A 12,818-nucleotide genomic window follows, 5' to 3' on the forward strand; every position below is an offset into this window, starting at 1 on the left:
GTTTTAAATATCACATCTCTTCATCTTCTTAGGCCAGAGAAAAGCCAGAGGAGTGAGATGAGGATCTAAATGCATGTCTAGAGCTAACTAAATTGAAGAAGAAAGAGGATCTTAGTGTGACCCCAGTTTAAGGGGTAAGCTACGTGAATAGGAGAAAGAAAGGAAGAACTCCTAGCAGCTGGAATCCTGAGCTAGAGCCAGGGATCCCTGTGTAACTCACTGTATATACCAAACAGGGTCCATCCTGCATGCCTAATAGGCTATTTAAGGAACCTGGCTGTTGACATCCAGGGCACCCCCCCCTTTTCCTCCTTCTCCTCCCTCTCCTCACATATACTCACACCCATCCAGAGCCACCTTAAAAGCGGGGGAGGCAATTGTGAAGTATCTGGCACAGTAAGTGGAGGTTGGGACTGGGTAATGAGATAAAGACAGAGGGCAAGAGAGAGACAGAAAGAGTTGTTACATGGGGGGTCAGAAACACACATGCACACACACACGTAGAAATAGAGTCCCCTGGAGAGTCCCCAGAGAGACACAAAAAAATAGTTGGAAGGATAGATCTATACAGGGCACTAATAGAATTTTTCCTGTGTGTGTTTCTCTCTCTCTCTCTCTCTCTCACTGTCTCTCTCTCTCTCACTGTCTCTCTCTCTCTCTGTCTCCTCTCTCTCTCTGTCTTCTCTCTCTCCTCTCTCTCTCTCTCTCTCTCTCTCTCTCTCTCTCTCTCTCTCCTCTCATCTCTCTCTCTCTCTCTCTCTCTCTCTCTCTCCACAGATTCTACCTGTCCCCGCAACAAGCTTCTGTCTAACCTTCTGTGCCCCCTTCCAGGAGAACATGCTGCTATTTCTTAACTTCTTGCTAGGGCTGATCCGGATTCTGGCTGCAGATGGGAGGGTATGTACATTTGTGTTTATTTGTGTCCATGTCTGTGTCTGCATGTTTGCAGGTGCTCTGAGGAGGAGGAGGGGCAAAGGGGCTGAGGTGACAGTATTCTAGAGAAGGGACAAAGGAAGACCCTGATCCCTCCCCAGGTTTTCTTCCCCTATTTCTGATCATCTACAGCTCTCCCCTTCTATTCCATGTGGGGTTTTGGGGGGGGGGCGGTAGAGAGTAAAAGGTCAGGGGTGGCAGGGAAAGGTTAGTAATAGATTCCACCACTACTGTAGCTCTAGCCTCCCAAGCTTTCCTTATTTAAGAAGTCTTTCAATTAATAGAAAACAGCTGCTTTGGAGGGGGATGGGGAAGTGTTAAGAAATGAATGAATAGGGATTGAGTTTCTTACTGTAGACAGAAAAAACCAGCACCTGCCCAATTCTGTCCCTGAATCCTGCCCCAGAGATCTCAACTAGGGATGAAATCCGGCAATGTATTCCCTCTGATAAGGAACCCGCTAGAGGATAGGGAAATAAGCTGGAAAGAAGTAGACAGGGTCTCCAGATCTATCTTCCCAAGGTCAGGAAGGACTGAATTGGAGGAGAAAAAAAGCCAAGCAAATTCTTAGTGGTGGTGTTCAGGAACAGAGGGGTCCTCGAATTTTCTGAGTCCTACAAGAAAGAAAAAGGGGAAATGTGATGAGGGGAGGAAAAAAGGGAATCATTTGAGGGAATTTAAGGTGTTTGGGAGAGAAGGGCGTCTAGAGATATGAAGGTTGGAGTGGGATAGGAAACTAAACCAGATTAATCAATATTATCAAGGAATCGTAGTCCTTAGTGTCTTTCAGAGAACCACAAGAAGACAGTCCACTGCCTTTCTGGTTGTTCTTTAGAGATCCCTAAATCTCAGGTGTAGGGGTTGGAGACAGAGGCAGGATGAATTACAAGATTGTTGGATGTTTGCGGAGTATGGGGAAATAGCAGAGGAAATGGGGGCCTGAGCTATTTAAAATTTATATCAGTCTGGAAAATGAAGAATCAATTATCAGAGACATTCCACAGGAAGAATCACCCCCTAAAACTCCCAACATAAGGGGTTTCACCTAGCCCTAGGTGAAAACTTAGAAGCCAGGCGAGGAGGGTCCCCTGTGACTCTCTCCACTGCAAAGACAGGCTGGGTATGATTCCTTCATGTGACTCAGCTGGCAGCTCTCATCTCTACACACAATGCCACTTTCATCCTGTTCTTGCCTGCCCTGGCTCCCCCTGCCCGCCCACCCTCACCCTAGACCCTGCACCAATTCGCTCTTTCCCTTTACCATCTGGAGATCTGGAAAGTAGGAGAATAAGGATTGTGGCCTTGAGATTATGGAGTTTCCTATTGAGTTGCAGCCCAGGGACCAAGTGTTGCTGAGCTAAAATTCACAGATGTTGATTTGCATCTCATTAGCATTTTATTCATATCCTGTCCCATAGCCAAGGAATCCCTTCAACCTCTGCCTTTCTAGCCCAGTATCTTTGCGTGCTTTTCTGCCTCACAACCAGATACTTCATCTTGCCCCCATATCCCTGTCCCCCTCCACCAGGCTGGGGAAAAGAGGGCTGGACTTACTGCACATTTACATCTAGATTAATTTTAGCCTTCAGCTTTCCCCTGTTTCCACCCCCATCCCATCCAACACATTCACTCTGCAGGGTTTTTAAATAGGTTCCTTTCCCCTACCCCGACCTTTCCCTGCTGAGGTCTCTGGTTTCAAGACTTCCCTGGGAAAGGTTGAAGTGGAAGGGGATGAAAGAAATAGAGGACAAGGGAGGATGTGGGAAAAGAAAGCGCACTGAGACAAGCAGAGGCTTGGAGCACTGAACAGGGGCATTGTCAAAGGGGCATGTTCTTCCTCTTGCAGGGTCACATTGGACATATGAAGGTAAGATCAACATTCAGTTTTCCTACTACTTCACAGCTTTGTTTCTTGTGGGAAATGGGTAGACCCTCCAGACTTCAGGAAAGCCCAAATCCTCCCCCTACAGCTCCTTTCCCACTCTCCTCTCCTGCCCCCACCACCTTTCTTCTCCTTTCAGTCTACCTCTCTCATGGTCTCATGGTCAGTTTGCCTCAAGAGAACATCTTTGTGGACTAAGTGAATGTCTCCATTATACACTAACTCTCCCCGCCCCCAACTCTCAAAAAACCCAGAATCTTAGAGATAACCAATTAAACCTTCACCCTCTGGCTCATCAAAAGGCTCAAAACTTATTCTTTCAAAGAGAGACGAGATAGAGGGTACTGTGGTATCCAGGAGAGTAGGACAGAGAGAAGTTGGTGGAGACACCCAGACTTCTAACTCCCCATTCTACCACAGATCTTCTACCCAAACCAACCCCATTCCTTAACCTGAATTGAGGTAGTATATGAGCAACAATAGAGAGAAAAGGTGGCCAGGCTTGGAAGCCAGTCATCACATGAACCCTGGGGTAGGCAGAATCTAACTCTGGCTACTCTTTGAACTTTTCTGCTTGTTGACTCTGTCGTTGACAGAAATCCAGAGCAAATGTCAAGGGCTCTGGTGAGTGGAAGAGAAACAGGACTAGGAAAAGGGATGCCAGAATCCCATTTCCATGTGGTGGGGAGACATGAAAGGCTTGGTTCACCCCATCTTTCTAGGGCCTACAGTCTATTCCTTATCTTGCCCCATCACTCCTATCCCAATGCACCCATGGGCTTTCTTTTCCTTTTTGTTCCCCATTACAGTGATCCTAGTCCTAGGTCACTGTTAAATCAAGAAGAGCAGCCACCATTTCTATTCCCCAGAACTGAACCCACCACATACTTGAAGGAGAGGAAATGGGGCATAAAGGGTAGAAGACAGTTTGCCTTTCAATCTTTGTATAATACAGATTCATTATGGGCGGGAGGTCATGCAGAAGGCACATTCCTCAACACTATTCCCTGGATGGGCTATGGGGTCTGGAAACTGGAAATGGCAGGTGAGGACAGAAAGATAGGGTAAATATTCTTGGTAATTCTTTATTAGGCCCACATGGTCAGGACCATTGGCCAGCCACTTACCCCGAATGTGGGGGCAATGCCCAGTCTCCTATCGACATACAAACTGAAAGAGTGCCATTTGATTCAGAACTGCCTGTCCTGAAGCCCCATGGCTATGACCAGCCCGGCACAGAGCCCCTATCTCTGCACAACAATGGACATACAGGTAAAAGAGAAGACAGAGTACTGAGGCTTTAGATCTAGTCATGGTGGTTACATAAAAAGCAGGAATCACTAAAGTGTCCAGTATTCCTGGGTTCTCTGGAAATTTCATCCTTACATTGAGGAAATGAGGGTGGGAATAGGACCCTGCACCTTTCAGTCAAGATAGGATTAGTTTCTACAGATTTGTTCATCATCTCTCATGGTGTCAACTTCTATCCAGATCTGGGAAAGGCAGAAAGGTGCTGGAAAATGAATTAGCTAACCAGAACTGGACGTCAAAATGAGAAGGGAAGAACAGATTGGCCAGGACTCCCAGGAAATTATGGGAATAGCCAGGGAGGAGAAGAATCTATTCCAACTCTAGATGTTCCCCTTATTCTCACAGTGCAACTGTCCCTGCCCCCCACTTTATACCTGGGGGGACTCCCTCGAAATTACGTAGCAGCCCAGCTACACCTGCACTGGGGCCGAAAAGGGCAGCCAGGGGGGTCAGAGCACCAGGTCAACAGCGAAGCCACAGCTGCAGAGGTACTGGGAGCCAAGACGTATGGACTTGGGCTGCTGAAGGGACAGGGTTGGGGAGCGCTGGAGGGGATGAAACCAAAGACTGGGGATTGCTGGGAGATAGGACTGGGGAAACATTGGAAGGGTGAAGCCAGGGAACTAGGGGTTCTGGGAGCTCAGGAGACAGAAACTTTATTAGAGGAGGGGAATATCAATCCCCTCTTCCAATAGCTCCACATTGTCCACTATGATGCTGATTCCTTTAACAACCTGAATGAAGCTGCTCAAAAGCCTCAGGGACTAGCTGTTCTGGGCATCCTCATTGAGGTCAGTGGTCCCCTAAGTCCCCTCCCTCTTGCCTCCCATACTGTTCTCCCTCCCTCTTACCTCTCATACTGTTCTCCCCTCCCTCTTGCCTCCCATACTGTTCTCCCTTCCCTCTTGCCTCCCACAATATTCTCCCCTCAGTCTTAAGCTTTCATTTATTTCATTTCCTATGTCAGCTCTTCTCCTTCCACAGTGTGGGGAGGAGAGGGTGGTGGGCATACAGTGATCACCATTCTCTTCAAGGAAGAGATAAAAAAATAAGTCAACCCAGAATATCCTGGAATTATCCCTGGAATGTTCATGATCCTAGACTCTGTATCCTCAAACTATAATCTCTCCATCCTAGGTGGGTGAGAACCAGAGCCCAGCTTATGAACACATCTTGAGTCACTTGGAAACAATCAGGTATAGAGGTAAGCCCCAAAGAAATTGTTGTAGGATGGAACAAGGTTAGATCTCAGAAAGACTTAGAATTGTAGAATTAAAGAATTTCAGATTTGGAAAGGATCTTAGAAATTAGTAAAGCAACTTCTTTCTGATGCATAAATAGGTATCCTCACAAGTAGGTATCTAGCTTTGAATACCTCCAGGGACAGGGAACTCATTATCAACATGAGGCAACTCATTCTAGTTTTAGACACCTTTAATTATAAATTCTTTCCTGGGTTGAGCCAAAATATCTCCCTCCCTCCCCCAACTTCTACCTTTGATTCTAGTTCCTAATGGTAAGAGCAGCTTGGGATCAGGGAAGACTAAGTGGGACTGAGTTGTCTCACTACTTGGAAAGCACAGAAAACTCACATTTGGTTAAGGCAGGAAAACACTAAGAGAGATGACTTTTGGCTGGTGCCCTTCCCCCTTTCCTTGGGGCAGCTAGATGGTGAAGTGAAGAGTGCTGCTGGGTTTGGAATCTGGAAGACTTAACTTTCTACGTCCAAATCTGGCCTCAGACACTTACTAGCTGTAGAACCTTGGGCAAGTCACTTAACCCTATTTGCCTTAGTTTCCTCATCTGTCAAATGAGTTGGAGAAAAACAGCAAACCAGTCCAGTATCTCTGCCAAGAAACCCACAAATGGGATCACAAAGAGTCGATTGAAATAACTGAACAATTCCCTCCTTTACTCTCTACCTTCCTTAGGTCAGACCACGTTGGTGCCACCCTTTGATGTGAGGGGGTTGCTTCCTCCAGAGCTGGGGGAGTACTATAGGTACAACGGATCACTCACTACCCCTCCCTGCTATCAGAGTGTCCTCTGGACTGTCTTCCACAGAAAGGCTCAGATTTCTATGGGACAGGTGAGATGAAGAGGTAGTTTAGAAGGGGTGTAAGATTTGGCCAGTACCTGTCCCATAATCCTCCCCACCAGTGACCCCTCAACCCTTCTCCCTCTTTCCCAGCCCTTTACCGTATATTCCATCACCCTTAGCCCATACTCCTTTTCCCTCAGTTGGAGAAGCTACAGGAGACTCTGTTCTCCACAGAGAAGGACAGCCCCTCCCAGTTACTGGTCCAGAACTACAGAGCCCCTCAGCCCCTCAACCATCGACTGGTTGTTGCCTCCTTCATCCCAGGTGAGGGTGCAGAGGGTAAGGAAAAGGGAAGGGGCCTGAAGGGTAGGAACAGGGAAATCACTGGAGAATGAAAGGCAGTTGGGGAAGTAATGATTGCCACTAGTTCTGAGACTACAGAGTGCTGAAAGATGAAATCACATTGGTGAAAAGAGGATCTGATCTGTCTGCTCTTCTGTTGCAGAAGGAGCCTTTTATTCCACAGGTAAGGTAACTCTGACCCACCTTCAAAGGGATAACCCCTATGCACATGCGCGTGTGTGTGCGTGCGTGCGTGTGTGTGTGTGTAAGGCCCGACCCACCTTCACATGGATAGCCCCTATGCCCAGTTCAGTCCATGGTCTAACAGATCTTTGGCTTTCTCAGGTGAAATGGTGGGTCTAGGCCTGGGAATCTTGTTTGGCTGTCTCTTCCTCTTGCTTGCTGGTTACTTCATTGCCAGGAAAATTCGGTGAGACTCTACCTTCCAACCTGCTTAACGGCCCCTTATCACAATCCTTTTCCCTGATGAAGGGCCTCCTAAGGCTCTAAGCTGTTGCCTGATCCTCTGGCTCACCCCCTTCCCTCATAATTCATTGACTTCTCCCCCAGGAGGAATCGGCTAGGGGAACAGAAGAATGTCGTTTTCACTTCATCCCGACGTGCTACCACAGATGAGTAGAGACTTTCCCAGATATCCCTTCTCCATCACTTCTCAGCAAACCTGGAGGATTCAGTGCTGGGACTTGACAGACAATAGCTGTAGCACTAACAGTTGAATGTCCCTCCTTCCTCCTGACTCCTCCTTGGGGAGCAAACCTGGACTCTAAGGAAAATGGCTTGGAAAGTTCCTATCACCAGAGGAAAGATGGGAAAAGTCAGAGGATTTGTTTTTGTGGATAGGACAATGTTTTTCTCTGAGAAGGGGAGATTAGTTGTACTCAAGAATTTCCTCTCACCTTTCAGTATCTTCCCTGGACAGTACAGGCAGCCCTTGGAAAGAGGGTTGCTGTAGGAGAATCCACATTCTGAATGTTTTGGAAATAAAACATTTTTGACCATACCATAACTCTTGCCTTTTTGGCTATTGGGATGGGTGGAGATGAAGGAAACCTGCCTGGCCCATAGTGCTTAATGGTTGCTGACTGACTGAAAGAGAGGAATTGCACATACATAGATTTCCCCAAACCCTCTTCTATTTTTAGTAAGTATTAAGTGACAGAGGACCCCTATTAAACCTGGGTTATACCAGGTATCTGAGAATGTTGGGAGCATGGCAAGGAGGGGTAGAGGGAGAGAAGGGAAATGTTTAGAGCAAGAATTCTTCACCTAGGGTCTATGAACTTTTAAAAAATTTTTTGATAACTTCATTTTCATGTAATCAAAAACATTATTCTAGGAAGGAGTTCATAGGCTTCACCAGACTGCCAAAGGGATCCATGGCACAAAAACAGTTCAGAACCCCTGGGTTGGAGGGACCCCCACAGAGGTCAAAAACACTTTGTAATATCTCACCTACTCCCAAAAGCCAAGTCCCCATACATAGTTATAAAATCCTTTTATTAGTCAAAAATCACACTTACTTTGATTAAAAGGATGGGATATGCCATCCCCAGCAGAAAATAATACATTTTATAGAAAAGTCATTCCCTCTTTCTCCCTCCCCATTGTCCCTCCCACCCCATTAAAAACTAGAAAAAAATTCCTGCTGTCCCTCCACAAACTCTTATAGGCCATAACCTTCAGGGGCACTATGGCCCTATAGTACTCTGGGCCACCTCAGCTCTCTCAATGTAGGATAAAAATTATTAAGTTCCAGTCATCCCAGTTTCTGGGAACAGAGAGAAAGAGTGAGAGAGAGAGATGTGGAGCAGGGATTACTATCCCTAACACACTCCTCATTCTACTCCCTAGGATCTCTGGCCAATGGGAGAAAAGGGAAAAGATGGTGAACAGAGGGAACAGAAGAAGTAGGAAAATAGGCTAAGGAATTTTGGAGGAAGCAACTCCAAACTCCCTCCCCCCAAAAGGCAGTTTGGAGACTTTGTCAAACCAAAAAAGATTTCCCTCAGACCTGAGAAAAAGAGAGATATCCAGTTGGGGTGGGGGGAGGGAAGAGGACAAAAGGGACAGATGACAGGGAACTTCTCAGCTCCCTGAAAACCCCAGTAACCTCTTTACCCTTCGGAACCCCAATTTTATCTCCTGGGCAATGACTAAGCTAGGCCACCTCCCTTAGCAGCTGTCCATAGTTGGAGATGGAGAGAAAGAGAGGAGAAAAGAGGGTGCCCTGTCCCTCAGGGTTTCCCCCAGGTCCCCTCAGTCCTCGGGTGGGATGCGCAGGGCAGAATACACCATCACCCGACTGTCCTCCTGCCGTCGGCCTGCAGAGGGGAAGGGACGTGAGTCTTGGACAGGATGGGGAAGTAGAAGGACCCAGGGCAACAAGGGGTCCTCAAAGGGTGGGGACAGAAGGAGTTTCAAACCCTCTAACCATTGACTGGCTGGCCCCTGGCAGCTCCCGCTGTGGCCTATAGAGCAAAGGTCAAGAGGGGACAAAGTGAAGCCCCTGAGGATGGGGAAGGGGAAGTAGATGGAAGGGAATTATACAGAGAAGAGTAGTGGGGGCACTAAGGTGGAAGTGGGGCAGGACTCAGTCTTGGATAGTGGGCAGGCAGGTGGTGGTCAGGCAGGCGATCAATCCAAGTGCTCAGTCCTTACACGAGAGGCTTTGCTGGATACTTCGGAGGGTGCCTCCAGCTGTGATGAATGCCCAGATCCCCATGGATAGAGTAACTGCATAGATGGGCAACAGGCTGGCTTCATACCAAGGATTCAGAAATGTCTAGGAAGAGGGAATAGTGATTGAAGAGGAGAAAATGTCCTCTCCATTCCAACCTCTGCTACCCTCTGAGCCTGTAACAAAAACTTCTCCAGAACTTTCACTTAAATCCCCCAGGTCTTCCCCAACAAAACTCAAGTATTGGTACTATGCCTCTCTCTTCCCACTCTAAATGATGCTTTCCCTCCTACCTAGGCCCTCAAGTCCCTGATTCTTTTCTCCCAAAGAACCCCATTCCTGACTCACCAGTCCTGATGTCAGTAGATGACTACCAACAACCAAGCCCAAGGCCCAATATCGTCTCCTCTCACAGGCATCAAAAAACACAATCCCCCAAAAGGTATGAAGCAAAATGATGGCTGCTGTCAGAAATGCTGGAGAAAGAGAAGAGGATTACCTGAAGTACCTCTCCAACCCTCATCCCTGGGGGAAGCAATCTTAGAGAATTTTCCAGGGAGAACTTAATAAGGCATTTCCCCCTTCAGGTTGGACAAGATTACCAGGCTCAGCCAAGTACTGAGATGCTATGGTCTGGGATGGAGATTTAGGGAACGGGTCTTACCTGAGGTTAAGAAATAATAGGGTGAATCTCCATGAATACCAACCACACCTGGACCAAGTGCATCAGCCAAGATGTTGATAACAGAAAAGACGCCACTGATGATGCCAAAAGATAGACCAGAAACTGGGGAGATGGGCAATCAGCAAGGTTAGGAGGGGCAAAGACCACTCACCTGATGTCCTACTTATTCCTCCCCCCCTAGACATTCATCCTCTCAAGTCCCCTGCCCCAGACTTTATGTGGGAAGGTCTGGTAGGGAAAGGGGAGGGATAAGAAGCCATTGAGACTTTCTCAGCTGGGGGCCCAAATGACTCAGCTGGTCACCCCTCCCTGGCTCACCATAGGCCATCTGTCGGATGGAGATGGGAGATCTTCCGTCCTCACTCAGCGATGCTAACCCCTCATCTGCCTTCCTGGTGGGGATATGAGGGAGGGTGGGGGGCCTCCTTTCCCCCAGGGCCCTCCCACAGCCCTCTCCCTTCAAAGTCCCACCCCAACGCCTGTTCCTGTCCCCCCACAAATGACTCCAGCCCCTTCAATGCTCCCTCCCATGCCTCAACCCCTCCTCCCCATCCCCCAGTGTCCTACTCCCTTACTTAAGTAGCTTGTAGTAGGCAAATCTGAAAACCTCCTGAAGCAGGACAGAAACTGCAGCACCAAAGATGAGGAGGCCATATTGGAGTCGGGTGTCTGACTGATCAGTCACATGGACCAAGATGAACCAGACCACAGAGGCCAAAAGTAGGGAGACCAGCCAAAAAAATGCCCTGAGGGAAGGCCGGGGGGAAATCAGAAGAAAGGGGAGAAGGTATGGACCGTCAGAAGGCTTAACAAAGGGAACCACAAGGGAAGTGGAAGTTAGATTTTAAGCAGGATTTTCATATGGCAGGAGTCATCTAGGTATCAGGAGAATGAATTGTGGACGGAATAAAGGTGGCTTTTCTTTGCAGGTAAAGCCCTCATTTGTAAGAGCATGGACCTTAGGCGAGTGACAAAGGTCTGGCAGGACCAAAGAGGAGGCAGAAGTGGGTGTGGGTGTGCCCCTTTTAGGGGAGGGAAGGAGAAACAGAAAGACAGGAACAGCTGGATTCCTGGACCCTCCCTTGAGGCGTGGCTCCTCTGGGGTCAGCGCCCCTATTCCCAGAGTCATCTCGGCCTGGGGGGAAGGGGGTCCTGTCCACGGAAGGTTCGGGGGCCTTCAGCCTCCCAAGGCCGAAGTCAATATACTGGGAGCTGGGAACCTCGCAAGGGAACACAGAGGGAAGGGATAACCCCCGGCCCCCAGACCAGGGGGTCACGTCCCCTCCCCCCCGCTCCCCATCTTCCACCCCATCCCATCATCCAGGGCTCCCTTTCCTCTCTAGCCGCTCTCCCCCCCCCATTCCCCACGCCCACTCACCCGGCCACCAGGATGATGACCCGAAGGGGGTCCCCGGCCACCGTGACCAGAAAGAGCGAGAAGGCCGGGCCGAAGGCCACGAAAGTACATCCGAAAAAGACCGCGGCCCCCATGGCTGGGCCTGGGGGGGGGGGGGGGGTTGGGGAAGGTGGGGAGGGGCACAAGGGCACAAGGGGAGGACAGGAACTTACAAGGGAAGGGGGTGGGGGGGATCGATTTCTGCCCCAGTAGGGGCACGGTGCGATGTCACCCCCAGGCCCCGGAGAGGGGGGAAGGGGCGGGGGGGGCGGGGAAGGGGGGGCGCTGACGCCCCAGCAGCAGGTCCGCGCGACTTCCCCTACGGAGGCCGAGTTGGGGACATCCCCAGGCCCCAGCCCAGCCCCATCGCCCTCCCTTCTTGTCCCCACCCCCAAGGCCAATGGTGAGATTGTGGGAGGTGTGGCTACGGTTGGAGATGGTTTTTTTTTAGGAGGGGATGTCGTACGTTGCATCCTGGGAGTTGTAGTTCCTAATGCCTCCAGTCTCTACCCCTCCCTGGGGTGTGGTTTAGTCATTTACGCCAGGTACCGACAAAAGGAACGGAGTTGAACTTGAACTGGGCTTGGAGCCAGGACAACTAGGTTCCGCCTCCAACCCCGCTTTTCTCTCCTGTCCCCAAGCCCTCTTGATTTGCAATTGCGATCTGTAGCAAAGAGAGGTGAGACTTTCACTGCCTCCTGGTGGGCTGTGGAAAAGGCGGGGAGAGGGAGGGAGAGAAAGCTTGAAAAAATACCAAGGGCTGGAAGGGGGGGGGGGGGGGCGCATTGTTTTTAGTTGAATGGAAGGAAATGGGTCGGGGATACAGCAGAAAAGATGAAACTTAAAAGCTCCAGTGGGAATTTACTGTCTCACATGAGCCGTGGAACCCAGGAAAGCATCAGAAAGACCTCGATCTGTGAATGGGTAGCAGACATAGAGAAAGAGGAAAGAATGCTCCTTGAAGGGACTGACTTCAAAAGAAATGGCTCTTATGAAGAACAAGAAAGTTTTCAGAACTACTGTACTGTGCTGTCTTTTGGTTGACAGCTAACAAAGAAACTCAGCCCCCTTCCTTCCCCCACCTCCCCTTTTGTGTCACACTTCCTTTATTTAGTTTCTGAAGATGTATTTATGTGATATCTTGTTCTGCAGACTGACTGAAGGAAGAACAGAGAATTAGGAATCTAGTTCAGTCAGCCTTCACAAACATATTTGCCTGGCAAACAAATGTTTATTGTCTGATTGGAGACATTTAAGATCTTCTGGGGGATTTTTCAGATGTTTAAAGAAACCTAGGGAGGAAGGGAGAACCGAGGGTGTCATTGTTCCTGGAATTCATGTGAAGGACTATTTCCAGTGAATACAAAGTGTAAATGAGGATATAGGATGAGGAGATTAACTCCAGTCTGTACAGGACAGGAACATAAAGTTTCAGGGGGTTGAACCAAATAACTTTGGGAGTGAGAGGTCCCGTGTCTGCAGAAAGAGAGGGAGACTGACCTGTTCTTTCTTCCTTCTTCCCGTCTGTGA

At 48.9% G+C, this 12,818-nt stretch overlaps 2 protein-coding genes across 3 annotated transcripts; one reads left to right on the forward strand and one right to left on the reverse strand.

Moving 5' to 3' along the window:
• Positions 1–746: 746 nt before the first annotated feature.
• On the forward strand, positions 747–7,530 carry CA14 (carbonic anhydrase 14). 2 transcript variants are annotated; one of them, XM_072644713.1, is made up of 11 exons: positions 747–894; positions 2,779–2,800; positions 3,908–4,087; positions 4,472–4,614; positions 4,822–4,917; positions 5,264–5,330; positions 6,058–6,215; positions 6,368–6,491; positions 6,673–6,693; positions 6,855–6,939; positions 7,080–7,530. In XM_072644713.1, exons 1-11 carry the CDS (start codon positions 838–840, stop codon positions 7,147–7,149), a joined length of 1,023 nt encoding a protein of 340 aa, XP_072500814.1. In that variant the 5' UTR covers positions 747–837; the 3' UTR covers positions 7,150–7,530. The 2 variants fall into 2 exon arrangements, with proteins under 2 accessions (XP_072500814.1, XP_072500813.1); XM_072644712.1 differs by lacking the exon at positions 4,822–4,917 and having other exon boundaries at positions 751–894.
• Positions 7,531–8,010: 480 nt separating this feature from the next.
• On the reverse strand, positions 8,011–11,674 carry APH1A (aph-1 homolog A, gamma-secretase subunit). The gene is made up of 7 exons (XM_072644708.1): positions 11,271–11,674; positions 10,468–10,638; positions 10,211–10,284; positions 9,872–9,994; positions 9,556–9,683; positions 9,189–9,312; positions 8,011–8,851 (listed from the first exon to the last, which is right to left on the reverse strand). The coding sequence occupies exons 1-7, from the start codon at positions 11,381–11,383 to the stop codon at positions 8,787–8,789; spliced, it is 798 nt and encodes a 265-aa protein (XP_072500809.1). The 5' UTR covers positions 11,384–11,674; the 3' UTR covers positions 8,011–8,786.
• Positions 11,675–12,818: the final 1,144 nt, after the last annotated feature.

Source organism: Notamacropus eugenii, chromosome 2, assembly GCF_028372415.1.
Source record: "Notamacropus eugenii isolate mMacEug1 chromosome 2, mMacEug1.pri_v2, whole genome shotgun sequence".
In the NCBI taxonomy this organism is placed as follows: Eukaryota; Metazoa; Chordata; class Mammalia; order Diprotodontia; family Macropodidae; genus Notamacropus; species Notamacropus eugenii.

What these genes read in the sequence shown, in the direction of transcription:
- CA14 (XM_072644713.1), top strand. Translation starts at nt 838, where the DNA reads ATGCTGCTATTTCTTAACTTCTTGCTAGGGCTGATCCGGATTCTGGCT. An exon ending in TTCTGGGCATCCTCATTGAG is followed by an intron (nt 4,918 to 5,263) that starts GTCAGTGGTCCC and finishes TCTCCATCCTAG; the next exon opens with GTGGGTGAGAACCAGAGCCC. An exon ending in CTCAGATTTCTATGGGACAG is followed by an intron (nt 6,216 to 6,367) that starts GTGAGATGAAGA and finishes CTTTTCCCTCAG; the next exon opens with TTGGAGAAGCTACAGGAGAC.
- APH1A (XM_072644708.1), bottom strand. Translation starts at nt 11,383, where the DNA reads ATGGGGGCCGCGGTCTTTTTCGGATGTACTTTCGTGGCCTTCGGCCCG. An exon ending in CATCCGACAGATGGCCTATG is followed by an intron (nt 9,995 to 10,210) that starts GTGAGCCAGGGA and finishes CCATCTCCCCAG; the next exon opens with TTTCTGGTCTATCTTTTGGC. An exon ending in CTATTATTTCTTAACCTCAG is followed by an intron (nt 9,684 to 9,871) that starts GTAAGACCCGTT and finishes CTCTTTCTCCAG; the next exon opens with CATTTCTGACAGCAGCCATC.